The sequence below is a fragment of the Centropristis striata genome, chromosome 21, assembly GCF_030273125.1.
Source record: "Centropristis striata isolate RG_2023a ecotype Rhode Island chromosome 21, C.striata_1.0, whole genome shotgun sequence".
Lineage (NCBI taxonomy): Eukaryota > Metazoa > Chordata > Actinopteri > Perciformes > Serranidae > Centropristis > Centropristis striata.
In genome coordinates this window covers 16,499,729-16,515,482 of record NC_081537.1, presented here as the reverse complement: position 1 = coordinate 16,515,482, position 15,754 = coordinate 16,499,729, and the positions used below count along the sequence as shown (strand labels likewise).

The following is a 15,754-nucleotide window of genomic DNA, read 5'->3' as shown; positions in this document are numbered from 1 at the left end:
AAACAGTGACCATGCCCTCCTGTGTATAATAAACATATGAGCATTTGGCCTGCTCTATTTACCCCGTAATGAGAAACAAAGATCTGCTCTGGAGGGACTTGCATGCTTCAGACAATGAAAAACCCGGGGAGGGAAAAAAAAAAAGCTCTCAGAATAATTCAAACCATTTGTGTGCACAAGGGACCCGAGAGCTTTGTCTGAATAAATTGGCCATACAAAAATTGAGATGATGTCCAACGTGTTGATGGCATAAGATGGCCATTTGCCAGATGAAAAGCTGCATGGAGGGCAGGGGCCCTTCAACAAGGAGGCTAAATCATTTCACATTTATGCCCACAGTTAACACGTGATAGATGTTGCAGGGGGAGCGAAGTTACCCTGTGGCTCTTCTAGAAGGAAATACTTGCATGATGCAATCAAAAAAAAGTCACAATAAATCAGAAAAACAATCATTTCATTCAGTTCAAGTGGGAGCAACGGACAAATTGCGCTAAGAGACATTTTCGAATACAGCCCCATAGGTTTTATAATCCATGAGGCAAATTAATGTTGTATTACGGGTGGGTATGTTATGCTTGTTGATTATGTCTTTGTTGCTTCCAGGATTTTCTAACCATGAGGAGAACTGGGGGAGTCTTCCAAATGAAACTGGAAAACATGACTGTATAGCCTGGACTGTGGGAATACAATCATGAGTAGACAAAGGCCAGTCCTCCCGCCAACTCCGTAAGGATAAGAGGATTGGAGATGGGGAGGGAAAGCAACCAGCCAAACTCCGAGCAGCAGTGATTTTGGGAGGGAGAGGGGGGTGTAAGGCTATCTGGGAAGCCCGCCGGTGTTCAAACTTCTGCGAGTCCCTCCAGCAACAAGCTGATATCCTGCACTCTCTCCTGCTGTGACAGAAATACACTGGCCTCAGCGCCAGCAGAACGTGGGCACTATTGATCTGCTCCCAGCGCAATATCTCCTCTTACATCCATAATTATTCTCCTTCAGAGGACTCCATCGTGTACCCCGGCTGGCAGGCTGGCTGCCTTTCTATCTGCCTCCTTGTTAAAGATGCTCTGTGGTCTCACATTTCACGTTGCACTGCCAAAGACCCCCCTCTCTTAACCCCGGCATTTTCGAATATTTCATGGTTCAATCTCAGGGCTGGGGAAGGCGGCTTCGGCACGACACAATTACAGTGGTTAGTCGGACTCCTCTGGTGGAGCCATGCTGGCTCCCAAAGTACCATGACTCGCAAACAGACAGGCCAGGAAAAACAGAGGAATGTTGGAGAGATCATTCTTCCTCTGTACTCGATCCTCTCTCTGCCTCTATACACACAGGAAAATCCTGATGGTTTAATTGTAGCAGTTGTGGTATCTTGTAGCAACGCTTCATTTGATCGAGTAGGGGTTCACAACCTTTGGAGACTGTGCAACTTTTGAAAGGAGAAAAAAACAACATTTGTTTTACCAATGAAAAGTTGAATTCATAAGCAATAAAATGCACCTTTGCAACTTCAGCCTCGCTTGGAGAAGATCATAGACAGTATAAAATATATATGTCGATATATATGTATCTGTGACGACACATACAGATATCCGAAGAGCAAGAATGAAGCTCAATGTGGGTGGCTCTGGCTGTTGTTATATTGGCAATGTCCGACTCAGCTTAACTCCCGGTTAATCTAGAGATGGGCAAGAGGTGGAGCTGGCTAATTATGCATAACTTTAAGCCTTAACCTGTTAGTGCTCCCATGTCATGGGGCGGGAGAGAGGAACCACATCGTAAAATAAAACCACAACAGCTGAATTTATCAATGCCTCTGGCAGACCAATGAAAAAATTACAGAAGAAGCCTCAAAGTAATCCAGTAATCAATAATGTTCCATCAAAAACAGTCACTGTTCATTGGCAGAAATCCAGTTTATCCAATCTCGTCAACTTTTTGTTCTAAAATACATTTATATTTAAATATAATAAATAAATAAATATAACTCCCTACAGACTGTTGTTTCTGTTATAATTTAAAAAGGTAAGTTATTTAAAGCTTCATCAACTGTACAGTTGTCATGAACAGTGTTTTTCTACCAGGTTGTAAACTTATTTATTTCTGCTGTAAAGTTAAAAATATTTTCATTGGGTTCTATGAGGACTGACTCACTTTTTGTGCCACAAGTGGCCAGTCGAGGAACTGCAGTTTTTGGCACTTCTGTGTTGGCTTCATTTTTCAGGCCCCTGAGGTTGCTGCTTGGGGAACACCAATAGCTTATTGCTGCCAGTGCTAGTAATACCATTGCCAACTTTAGGTAGATGTTGCAGCATAACTAGTATGAGTGAGTCAGTTTGCTGACTTTATGACTATCTACTATTTATGCTCCTGTTAGACTCCAAAATTTCAATTGTTTTATCACAACAACAAAACAAGTGAACATCTCAGCAGGAGACGTGTTAGTTGTTTCCTGCTGGTGGCATCGATGACTGGATAAAGTGTTCCAAGGTGGCAACCTGTTCACTCCAATGAAAGCTGCTCACTGGGCACATACAGAGAGAAGTTTTTTAGGCTTATCTACTGCGTGTGTATTGGAGTCGTTCTCAGTGAACTGCTGGCTCCTGCAAAAATTAATTGCACAACAATAAATCCCTGATAAAAAAACTTTTGTAATTTTATTGGAACTCATGGCAAAAATTGTGATTGTGAATACAGAAGAGCCATTTTGCAGAGTTTGTTATTCTGACAAAAATGTATTCATTGTTTTACTATCACGTCTTTTGTAGTGAGTGTAGTGTTGAACAAATAATGGGAATTCTATCTTAATCACAATATGGACTGCTGCTATATGGAAATCCCAGAAGGCCCAATATTTGTTTATTGTTAAATATATAAACAACAACAAATATATTATTTATTGCAAAATATGCAGCAGGTAGCATTCTGAGTAAAGTATAGTGGTCCCAGCCTGTCTCAGTCTACAAATTGAATTATACAGACTTACAAAAAAATTAAAAAAGAAACGTTGTTTGGAACAGATCCTCACAAAAAAATTGAGTAAAAACATAAAGTGATTGCTTCATTATTTATGTGAATGTATGTGTGTCAAAAACTGTACAAATACAGTATATTTGATGTTTAAACTTAAAAACATTTATTGTTTTGTAAATATAAACTCTGTATTCTGAATTTGATGCATTTTGTTTTTATTTACATTATACACGGTTCCAACTTTCTGGAGTTGTATAATTGTGACATCACAGACTTACAGAAGTCCTGACAGCTCATTTAAAGTCACAGTTACTGAATACTGACTGTGTGCATTTCTCTGTGAATTAAGCGTTCAGATACTTTCACTGTATTTAAAAAAAAAGTCATTCATATCTCACCTTTTACAACATGTAACATTTAAGCTTCTACTTGTTGCAGCTTGGCATTGGCACCTCACTGCAAGAAGGTCATGAGATTTTATTCAGCCATCATTCATAGGTGGAATGGACTGATTGAGAAGTGGATCTGTGAGATACAAATTGTATAGACCCATTGGGAACCACTGATGTAAGTAAATTAACTGAAAAATGTAATATCAGCAAAATTTTAATATTTACGTGTCGCTTAACCCTCCTGTTATGTTCGTTTCTCAGGAACAGCAATAATGTTTATTGTTTAAATTTCATCATTAACTCCATTACTAACCATTTCAATCAATATTTAGTGCAATGGTGGTCTTTACCTCTCACAGATCATGGTTCAATGAGGATAATTTACTTATTAAAAAAATGCATGTTAAAACTTTTTTATGTACATTGGAAATATAAAATACAATAGTTTTACATGACATTATGTTATATATGTTTATATATATGTTTTATTATGTTTATATATGTGAAATTAACCATTTTCATTATATATGTTGATTACACTCATTAAGCCAAGCAGAAGAAGTTTCATCCCCAAAAATTACTTTTTACTTATTTTATTTATGTATTTTTAATGAGTTGGGAGCATATATAAAATAATTATAGGGCAGAAAATGTCTCTTTACATCTTAGAGTTCTGGTCCCAGGTTGGGGAACCACCGGTCTATTAGTATTCAGAAAAAAAATGAAAATAAATACAACAAGGCAGCTTTTGCATTTAGCAAATCATCACAGCTAATGTGCGCTATGACTCATCATACAACTCACTGACTGTACGTCACACTGAAGGTCAATGTACTCTGGCGCTGAGCGGAAGGCATGTGACTCATCACAGAAATAGCACATTCAATTAAAATTAAGTTGTGAAAGACACAAAGGAGAGCAGCAGCTAATACTTCATGTCTTTTCCTCCAATGACACATTGTGATTGTTCCGCTTCGCCAGCTTTAGAGATGGTTCTGTGTTCATCCTCCCAGTTGGCCTGTGGGGCCTTGTGAATAAACACATGGAGGTTAATGTCTCATGTTCTACCCCCGTTCTCTGCAGACAGCTCTGACAGGAGGAGAGAGAGAAGAGCCTAAAAAGAAAGCTGTTTCAGTAATACGCTAATCTGGCTCTCACATCTCTTTGTTTTAGGCAGTGAGACGGGATATTTTCCTCAAGCTACCGTTGAGAAGTACATCTCGAGTCCGCTGTGGGTGAGCTGTCAAGGGGAAATTCTTTCTCCTATTTCGATTCTTTCTTTCTTTTTTTTTTTTGTGCGAGAACACCCCTCATACCCTAAGGGGCCTTTAGTGAACTTGCCATCACCCACACATACTGACAGCAGAGAGCACGCACTTCCACGGTCCCGCTCACGTCACTGAGGCGATAAACAGCCACGGGCCTCGCCACAGAGATAAGGCTTCCAAGCAGTCTATCAAACAAACAAAGCCAAATGACGAATCTGGAGATGTTAAGAAATGACGCTATAATGCCCATGTATCTCCTCTCCTCTTCTCTGCCTGCCTTTTCTTTTTTTCCCATCCACACAAACACACAGACACACATATATATATACTTGTACACCCACTTCAGCCTGTCCTGGAAAAATCATTAGAGCCCCCACCACCCCACACACACACTGCATGCAGATGGAGAAAAATAGGGCTGAGAGCCAAAACGCCTGAGGGGCTTTTCATGACAATAACCTTCTGTAGAGCTGCTTGTATCCCTCCACCTAGATCAGGGAGAGGTGCTGAGGGATGGATGGGAAAATAAGCGAGATAACCATACAAAATATTAGGCGAGGAACATTCACACAAAGTACAGAGGAAGAAGAAATCCGTGTCATTTTGCTCTCATGGCCTGGAGAGATGGCAGGCTAAATGCTCTTTTAAAACAGCTTGAACATTGAAATGATGATGGCTCCTTTTGCCTCAGCAAAGCACATTAATACATAGCCGAATGCCATTTCCACTTTTGTTAAATGGCTCACCTATTGAGTATTCAATTACAATGGCTGTCTCTCGTTTGGAAGACGGGGCTGGGACCCATAAAAATAAGCTCCCTCTGAGTGTGGAGCTGCAGAACGCATTGGACGGCAATGGAAGGCATGAAGAGCTCCTGTATGGGGGTGGTATATAATGTTAATGGCAGGGGAGTGAGGAGGTTGTTGGGTATTGGCTGTGGGGCAAAAAAACTAAGCTCCTCATCTGCAGTTCCGTTTTATTAAGGAAGCATATTTTTAAACCATTTGCGCAGTAAAGGAAAAAAAAGAGCCCTAGCCTATGAAATGATCTAAATTGAGAAAGCCATGAATCCTGGCTTAAAAAAACATCAGTCAGGGTGATTAATTCAGTCCTGATTAATCGTTCCATTTGTCTATGATATGTCTAAAATTCCACAATACAAATCCACCAGTAATGGTTCAATCCTTCCCCCCCATTGTGTGGTTTATCTCTTATGCTCAAATAGCAAAAGCAAATTGTGGCTAATTTTATCGGCGAATCCACTGGCATGTGGTTTTTCCAGCGGTAATGATTCCCTCATTCGGGCCTAATTAACTGAAGCCATTAAATGGAGGGAAATGTAATGCCCTGGGTTCCATGTCAGGTAGTCAGAGGAGGACAGCACAGGAGGACTCAATTAGGCCTGTGCTGTTCCCAGGTTATCGCACGACATGTTTGCCAATTAAGTGGAGTAGCGTCTGATGTCTATGTGCCTCTGTCGGCACCATCTCAGGCCCTAGCAGCGCAGAAGCAGCGTCGCTAGCCTCTCCACCTCCCTACCAGTGAAGGAACAGACACTACACTATGCCCCAAAAAGGCAGTAATTACAGGATGGATGGGAGACTGTTATATAAGTACGGAGGCTGCCGATAGGCCAGGCAGGGCCTGCTGATGCCAGGTTTCAAACAAGTACCAGCAGGATCGAGTTACAGCAGAATTACCAAGGGTAGACTCAGTCAGAAAACACAGACACATTTCAACATCAGAAGCAGGCTAAAACAAGGGAAGAAACAGAGGCTATTGACATTTTTCGGAGTCTGTGGTGTTGCACGACTGTTTTGGAATTTCAAACGATCAAAAGGGAATTGTGATCCGACTGAAATAAGAACCCAGTCAAGACAAATAATGCAGCACTCCAATCTCAAAAACAATCTTCGCCCAAATAATTATTAGCCGCTTTCAAAGCACGAGATCTTACAGCTGCTTTTAACATATTTCCCCAAGTGTGTGCAGCTCTGTATCGTGACTCAGTAAGAGTGGGAGAGGAAGGCAGAGACAGGCAGACACATTAGCCTCCCCTTATGGCACATTCTGCAAGGCTATAGGAGTCAGTCTGCATGATCCTGACTGTCACTGACTTGTTATGAAAGCATGGCGGGCTGAGGCTGATCCATCACTTTGGGGGGTGGAAGTTGGGGTGAGAGGACGGCCAGGGGGGCTGGAGGGGGGCGAGCGTGGGCGAGGCAGCCCTGTTGCCTGTCACTCACCATGCACCACTGCATGACCGCCAACCTTGTCTGGCTTGTGCACAATGGGAGGTCTGGGGCTTGACTGTATGAGCAGTCATTCCCCGCTCCCTCCTCCCAGCAGCCAACACAGAGAAAGGCCAAAAGGAGTCAAAACACTCTGGACAGGCATTAGTCCTATATAGACCCTGGAAGACCTCACTGCTTGAGGCGACTGAGCGCTGAATATCTGCTCTGTTTCCCAATGAATCTCTTATTTTGGCGGCCTTAGCCGGGTTCAATTCCGGAGAGCAAGCCCCGACAGAGACTCCAGAAGATAATCTCCTTCAACAAACATACATTGCAATTATCCAGAGTCATTAAACTGTAATGACTGGAGGTGTGAGCAAACTTCTTAAGCAAACAGTTACAGTACCACCCACCCGAAAATACATAACGCTTGCAAAATGTACACCGTGGTTTAGGAGACAGAATCGTTCCTCACAGCAATTAGGGAGCGAGAGAGATGTGCATATGTAAAAGGGAGGTCTTGTGTTGGGAGAGGAAAGAAAAGAGGAAAAAGCTGAAGTCAGCAACAGCAATAAATCCTCAAATGCTGAGCAGTTTCTTCCAGTTCTGTCCTGCTCTGTGGACCCCATCTCTAACCCGAACACAGGGCTCTGTTTAGTAGCTTTAGCAGCGGGGAGGCGAGCTCAGTCCAGTGATCATCCCCTCCCCTCTCTTCCTCCCCCCCAAAGGTGCAGTTTGTCCAGGCGGTGCCTCCGAGTCAAGCCCAGCTGGCCTGTTAGAGGATACTTCCCAGCAGCACCACGGACTGTGACCACAGCTTGACCTCCAACCAGCTACTCGCTTCCACAGAGGCGAGAAAAATCAATAGATCAACCAGCATGAAATGGTGACGCGATTGAGATGAATGATTACTGGGCTAATTCTTATTCATCTCTTTATGGGGCAGTGATAAGTGAGAAGTTAAATGGGCACTGAGGACAAATGAGAGCAATGAGTGGAATGAAACAGTGGACATGACATTTTGATTTTGCTTTAAACACAGTGAGAGGATATGCAGTGTATATAAACCGTAAAGCACTCAGACAGCACATACCTCCACCAGGACTGCACAGTACTGTCTATGAAAAATATTCAGTATTTAATTTGCATCGGGCAGGTTTGATTTCTCTCGGGAGAAAACTTTAATCCTGAACATTACTGCGGGGCTTGCAAAGGGATAAATTGTGCTAAGGTTCAAAACACATCAATGACCACTGAGTCATGGCCATTTAACCCTTTTAGACCTGTGGGACCGCTGGCAATCTCCGATGACATCACTGTGTCTTACAGACTGTTGCAAGCTCAGATTTAAAGCTAGAAATCCTGGTGTCATATAAAACTAGACGACCCGAGGCATCCACTGGAAGCAACCATGTCCTGATGTCTTTTCAGGAAGGGGGAACTTATGCTCCAATGTTAAAATATGGCGAGGGAAAAACTGACATGGCCTTCATCAAAGGGGTCCCTTGACCTTTAACCTCAAGATAGCTGAATGAAACAGGGTTCTATGGGTACCCACAAGTCCTTCCTTTACAGACATGCCCACATTATGCACTTTGTTTCTGGCAAAAAAAAGCTTTTGTCATGCAGTACAAATTTGTTATTATTTTTTGTTTTCGAATATTTCTGCATACTGGGGTTCCCAAACAGTCTGTGAATTGCATAAATTGGATATCAATGGAAAGCTTATAGTCTTGTGGATTGAATGAGCCCAAATTTAAATTTTCATGTGTGATTATGTTAGTCCCCATAGTAGCCATTCTTTTGCAGCTAGACCAGTTTTTGAATCTTGACCTCACTGTATTAAAGGATAATCACAGCCTCATGAAACTTTGCAACCACATACTAGAGATCAATAGCATTAAGATGATATATGGTTTTCATAAGTATATAGATTATGAGGGGGTTTATCAGCAGTTGTCAGAACAGAAGTGCTCACCATCCCATTGCCAAAAATTTATTTTTTGCAGAATTTTCCCAATATTAAAGTTTTTATACCAAATACCAAATTACTGCAGGGATTTTTTTGTGGTGTTCCTCAAGGTCTTGGTGTCTTGACTATTTTTATTCATTCGTGTATGGCACATCAAATGCAATTTCCACAAGGAGAGATGAGGCATATACAATTTTTCAGGCTCCTTTAAAAATCTACTAACTTTGGAGAAGGTTAACTGAAATTTGTTTGAGTAGTTGATATACTAAGATTCTAGCTTTAACAGCCAAGCTAGCAGCTCTGTTCACAATTATGGTAACCATGTTCACCATCTAAATTTAGCGTGTTGGCATACTAACATTTGCGGTTTTGACATTTCAGTCTATTGGCTTCACATTAAACCTACACGTTTTTGAGATATGCTTCTACTAAATAAGCAAAAAAACAAAACTGTTAAACATGAAAGAAAATAGAAGCTCCTGCACAGAAAAACAGACATACTATACATCTAACTAAAACACAATGTGCTCGCTGGCAGAGTATCTGTCTGAGCACACGTCTCGTTTCACTTACCGTCTCGTTGCCAAACAAGATGTCGACGTAAGGCATGACCTTCATCAAGGGCTCTTTAAAGAACTGGCTGATGAAAGGTGCCGAGAGGTTCATGCAGAAGATTTTGTTGTTATCTGAAGCGTGCTTCGCCACCTTCAGGATGGACTCTGGGGACACGGTGAGGAAAAAACCCTGAAAACAAGAAGAATATTTACTTACATCATGTTTTCAGCAGTTTGACCTCAACTGGGTCAAATAAATACATCCGTACAGTGCCACTATACAGTTGCACAGTACAGGCAGCATTATCTGTGTTTTGACAGCACACCATGTGGCAGAATGGACTGAAGTACAGGCTCCTATGGACCGAAACACTTTAAACTGCTAATTTGCGGGTTTTGGATCCTGACAAGGCAATTTTAGGGTGACAAGGCATGGTATTATTGAAATAACACAGAAGCCAAAAGGGGGGAAAAAAGAGCGGTAGTGCTCAAACATTTATCTGAAATGGTTTCTTAGAGCATACACAGAGCAACAAAGAAGAGGAAAAAGGGCAGGAAAAAATCCATCCAGGACAAAGCCTGTGGCTGGGCTCCAAGGCTCGTACTGGAGGAAGCAACATGCACGTATCCGATGATAGGGCAAACAAAAGTCTCGTCTGGACTCTCCTTACTTGGAAACAAGAGAGGCAGGTCCACTCATTGTGTGAATGAATACAAATCAGGTAAGAAAACACCTTTGTGTTTCAGGTGGAAACCTGAAGCGAGACTCTCCTGCAAGCCACACAAAAACACTCCTCCTTTGATACTGATCTTCTTAACCTTGTTTTTCAGCAACAAGCTGCTCTGTAAAACCACTGTGTCACAATAGGGGCAAAGGGGGCAGAGAGGAAAGGAAAGTTTCAGCACAGTGATACATTTAATCTGGCTGAAAAGCTCCCATTGTTGGCTACAGTGCAGTTCTCATTAAAGCACTATGACATTTGCAGCAACGGCGGAGCGACCTCCATGAAAGAGAAAAGGGTATAATACCGATGAATAGAGGGTGACTGTGTAGTCAATCAAATGTACAAGGCATTACAATACAGCAGTGCTAAGCAGGTGAATTCTTTATTACACATTCATGCTGTCATTGTCTCTCTGGGAAGACGTTCTCGTCCCTCTGCGGTGCTGTTTGACTTGATGTGTTTTTGGAAATGTCTTTAAGGTAAGGCCCAGGTCAGTGCCTGTGCTTGCTGTGTCACGGTACCATCTGTTGAAGACTAAAAAGGTGTTTTCAATGGATCCTGGAGCACAAAAGGAACTCACTCTGGGCTAATGGCCCATCACTGACCCTGACATTTTTCTTTTGCGGCGTGCCAACGTGTCAGAGGAAGGGGAGATTGTTTTCTGACACAAATGGTCTTTTTTTGGTAGTTGAAAATAAACTGTCATGGTTACCGTAATGTTAACACTGATCAAAGGCCGGCGGCTTGATCAAATATCCTGAGGGGTGGTGAACTTTAAAAGCCATGCCACGGCTTCTCTAATCACACACTGGCTCTGTGTAATTTACTTCTAGCCTCACTACCACTGCCAGCACCATCACATTAAATAGCTCAGAACTGTAATACAGAAATGGACTTCTGCTCAAATTATATTCATGTAATAACAAAAGACATGAATTTATCTCAGCACACTGAAGCTCATGTTGATTTAATGTGATGCATAGACACTGTTTCCAATCTAAGGGATAACACGTTACAGTAAGAATGGTTTCAAAATGCTAAAATACACCAAGAGACACATAATGATACACTTGAGATTTACACTATTATGTTTTGCAATACTATATAGAGATGACAGATTGCACAAAAAGTAGCTGTGGTGTTGGATGTTACATGGACTGTGACTACAAATGGAGGGCTGCCTGTTGTGATTGCATAAAAAAGTAAACTTCTTTTAAACTTAGATTTGAATGCATATGGTGTTGTTTTTATACTACGACCTGAAGCAGTTCTGTAGGGAAGAATGGTCCAAAACTGATCAGGAGCTACAGGAAGCGTTTGGTTGAAGTTATTGCTGTCAAAGGAGGTTCGACCACTTATTAAATAAAAGGGTTCACTTATTTTTTCCTCCAGCACTATAAATGTTTAAAGGATGTGTTCAATAAAAACATGGAATATTATAATTGCTTATGTGTTATTAGGTTAAGTACATTGTGTTTGTCTTTACTTGGGACTTAGATGCAGATCCGATCACATTTTATGACAATTTAATGCAGAAAACAAGGTCATTTAAAAAGGGTTCACATACTTTTTCTTGCCACTGTATGTACCTATATGACATGTTATGAGCGTAATTTTCTATGTATATGTAATAGCTGTTTTTTTTAAACTATCAAATAAATCAAATAAAAACTATAATTGTAATCCCTGTATCATATGTATACAGAGCCCTATACAATAATCTTTAAAATAATAATAATCTTTAAAAGTTGATAAGCCTACCACATCCAGACAATTCTCTAAGTGTGAACAGTTTAATCAGAAAATAACAGTCTAATCAATTGTAACACCCATTAAAAACATGGTATTTCCTGTTTGGAATGCTGCCTGAGGAGTTGTCCCTGCTTTATGGTTGAGGGCTTAATGCTTTATTTAGATAAGGTGTATTAATCTATGACGTTAGGCCCACCTCTGCTACAACAACCCCACAGGACACCATGAATAGTAGCCCACAAATGAATATCCATATAAAAGTGGAGGTTTTCTATATCAGGTGGGTGGGAAGGGAGGTGGATGGGACCAACAAACCCAGGAGTTTGGAAGGAGACAGGTGTTTGCATCCCGTTTGTTGGATGTTTTGTCCAGAAGTAGTGTATTTTCGTGTCCTGTGGTTGGCAATTATGTCTCTAATTAAGTTAAGTTTTCTTAATGCCTTATCCTGTTCTTTTTTTTTAACCTATATCACCTGTTTAAAGTACCTGTTGGGTTGCAGCGGTTCAGAAAGGTTCATATTTAACATTTCTTGGTCAAACAAGGTAGATATTCAATGTTATCTGTGGTTTTCAGATATTTCTGGCGACTCAGTTGTTCTTTCATCATCTTCCAGATCTACATCTTCCATTGCACATTTTTATACATGTTGAATTAATAATAATGGAAAATAACTAAGAGACACCAAACTCAACCAAATCCAACTTAAAATCCAACCAAAAAAAACAATAACAAAACAGGCAAAAAAAATGGCGGTCGTATGTGGTAGGGTAGGAGAGCGGGTATTGAGATTGAGATGAGGAAGGCTTGGCTGTTTATTTTATTAATATTTCATTTTACAGCTTTGGGTAAAATCTGTGATTATGAAGTTTCATATTTCCATGCCCAGAATTGTTCTACTGTTGATGGCCATGACTTGAGTGTTGGTGGATTTGGCTGTTTCCATGTCCTGATCACCTGCTTCATGGCTGTCACACACAACATGTTAAAAAGATGAACTTCAGCCAATTTTGTCTTTCCAAGTAAAATAATCCCCAATATATTTTGACATTTCAGAGTTTAAAGATACTTAAAGTCGAAAAAGTTTTCTTAACTTCCTCTCAAAAGGTATCAAGTCAGCTTTGATGCACAAAGTTGAAAAAAGCCATCTGCAAATAAAAAACTTTTTGTGAATGTCTGTGTTTGAAGTTAAAGTAATGCTGCAGGAATCCAGTTCATAAAAATCATACAGGCCATTTTTTCCACCAAGCTCTAAATGTTGTGACTCCAGTGGCTTGTGGGAGAAAAAAAAAGCCTCAGTCTGAGCCATGTGAAATTCCATCAGTAGTCTCTGCCGACTTCGAAACAGGAGAAGTTAAGTCTTTAGTGCTGCGGTGCAGATCATGTATCAGGAATACCAGATCCAGTTTCCCAGGTGTCAGAGCGCCCTGTGAAGTGGGGTGACTATCACGTTTCCAGGTCAAGATGATCAAAGCACCGGGTACACTTCGTACAATTTCCACCCAGCCAAAACATTCAATAAAGCATTCAGAAATGCATTTTCCTGGCAGACAATAATGCGGAGCGATGTTTGGCCATGTCAAGTGGTAATTTGAGGGAAGAGTTGGAAAGGCAGGGCATCCATTTTCAATGTTTACCCTAAAAAGAGGAATGACTTCCACTTTACTCACACAAAGAAAATGTCTAAATGCTACTCTGAGCTGAAATTAGTGGTAATCTAACCATAGAGGTCCAAACTACACAGCAGCAGCACGCTATCACACTTTCCCCTGCATTGTATCAGTGTTTTCCCCGGGGCTGCTCACATCTGAAAAGCTGGGTGTGATGGATGGCATGGTGTCACCGGGCTTAAAATAAAAGTGGACATCTGAAGGGTAAAAATGATCTATTTTGGGAAGGGCATTTTCATTTGCACCAGCAGCAGAGGTGGTCATGGAAAAGGAAAAGCTTTTCCTTTTTTTCCCAGGTCTATTTTAATTCTGCAGGGATCAGGGGGAGTGTTCAAAGCACTGTGTCATGAACGTTTTGTTTGACACTTCCTATTACTCAGGAATGATGGAGGGAATTTAAACCATCCCCACTTTAGTGAAAAGAGTAATTATGGCCCCAGCAATCATAATAAATTTTATCAAATCCCCAGATCTCAGTCAAGTTTATTTATAGCCCAAATTCACAAGTTTCTCACAGAGGGATTTACAATCTAAAGACCCTCCATCCCCAAAGCGGCTCTTATCAATATTTTTATATTAAAAATGCATGAAATTGCTCCATATAATGTCAAAGGAGTTGCTCCAACCCACAGAGAATGATCCCCGACTGTTCAGTTCTCCTCAGCTCTGTGTAGCTTTTTAGCATCTTTTATCTCACTGAGTTCTTTCCAGGCAGCTGTTTTCAGTGAGAAACCTCCAATAATCCAACTGTACACTACCTGACAGAAACCAAATGGCAGACATACAAGTTAGCAACTAGCTGATGAAGAAAAAGGAGCATTTAGCAACTAAAGAGCCAGATATTTCCCTCAGGACTGGATGCAACCAAAGCAAAACTATTGGCCAGAAACACAACTCCAAGTAAATACTACTGCTGCTCAGACATTTTTTGCCATATTTGCCATAACCACTTTATAATATGCCAGAGTTGTGTTGATAGCTTGTTGTGCTGCCTAAAAGTGGACAAAAAAGTAAAGGGGAGAAACTAGGTGAATAAGGGGGATGTATTTGATAAATTGATAATGAGGCAATATCATTTTTAAATGTGTGCTAATTTGAACATTAGAAAACAATAGAAAATCTGCACATTGGATTAAGGCAAATTCAAAATTATGTTTTAATTTTGTTGGCATATTAGAGTTAAATGTTCTAACAGAGGGAATTTGGGAATTTTGGATTTCTCTTTTGTCACTCCATAAATCAAAAAATACTGCAAAAAATAGTATAAATAAAATTAAAAAAAGAAACAAAATGGGAATGAAACTGGAACGTTTGGTGTACGCAAGTAGGTGGAATTTTAATTTTTTTATGTGAACTTGTAAATTTTTTTTTTTTTTTTTTAAAGAAAATGGCCTTTAAAGGTATGTACTATAAGACATTACAGGTGAATAGGATAGAGTTTGTAACAAATAGAGTCATCATAAAGTTTCCCCAATTGATAGCTTACATGTATACATGTTTTGCGTATTACAAGTTTTCTGAAATTTTATGTTTAAATATGTCAATGAGGCATTATCTAAAACTAACTTTTGGTGAAATTTGGGAGAACTCTAGAGACTCAAAAAAATATATACATAGTAAAATAAACACCTAAATGTGTGTTTTAAATGTTTTCTTTTCACTGGTCTGACAGAATACATGTTAAGGAAGCAAATTCATAAGTTCACTGTTCTGTAAATATTTCATTCACTTCAATTGCAGCCAGTAAGACAAATCCAAGGATGTGTTCTCTGTTTTGGTGGGTTTGTTCAACTCTTGGCCTCTGTTGGTTAATAAAAACACATCAGTCTCGCTTCACCCTTTCACCCTGTTTGATGTCTCACTACCAGACTACAAACCACATTATTGTTCCAATACACTGTTCACAGTTTGTGATCTTGTTGCTCAATATTTAACTATTACCCAAATCACATCTGACTAAAATGCAAAGTACTGTTTGTCTGTCTATCCCAAGATTTTATCAGGACATCAGAACACTTTATGTGGTGTGCAGTGTCATGAGCAAGCCATAGACTGCATTAAAAACAGTGTTTGTAGTCACTCATTGGTTGTGAACCCTTGAGTTTGGCATTTTGGCTGTTGCCGTATACTTTTTTTGCAACCAGTGCATGGGCAAAATTGGGTATATTGCTATATCATCAGCTAACGATGCTAGTGCTAGTTTAGTTAGCTAAAATGCAG

The 15,754-nt window shown here is 40.3% G+C and overlaps 1 protein-coding gene across 3 annotated transcripts in view; it reads right to left on the bottom strand.

Moving 5' to 3' along the window:
• Positions 1-15,754, bottom strand: part of adkb (adenosine kinase b) — a 124,053-nt gene that overhangs the window by 22,937 nt on the left and 85,362 nt on the right. For all 3 annotated transcript variants that reach the window (XM_059324804.1, XM_059324805.1, XM_059324806.1), the window contains one exon: positions 9,410-9,580. In XM_059324804.1, coding sequence (XP_059180787.1) covers positions 9,410-9,580 — 171 coding nt within the window. The remainder of the gene's footprint in view (positions 1-9,409; positions 9,581-15,754) is intronic.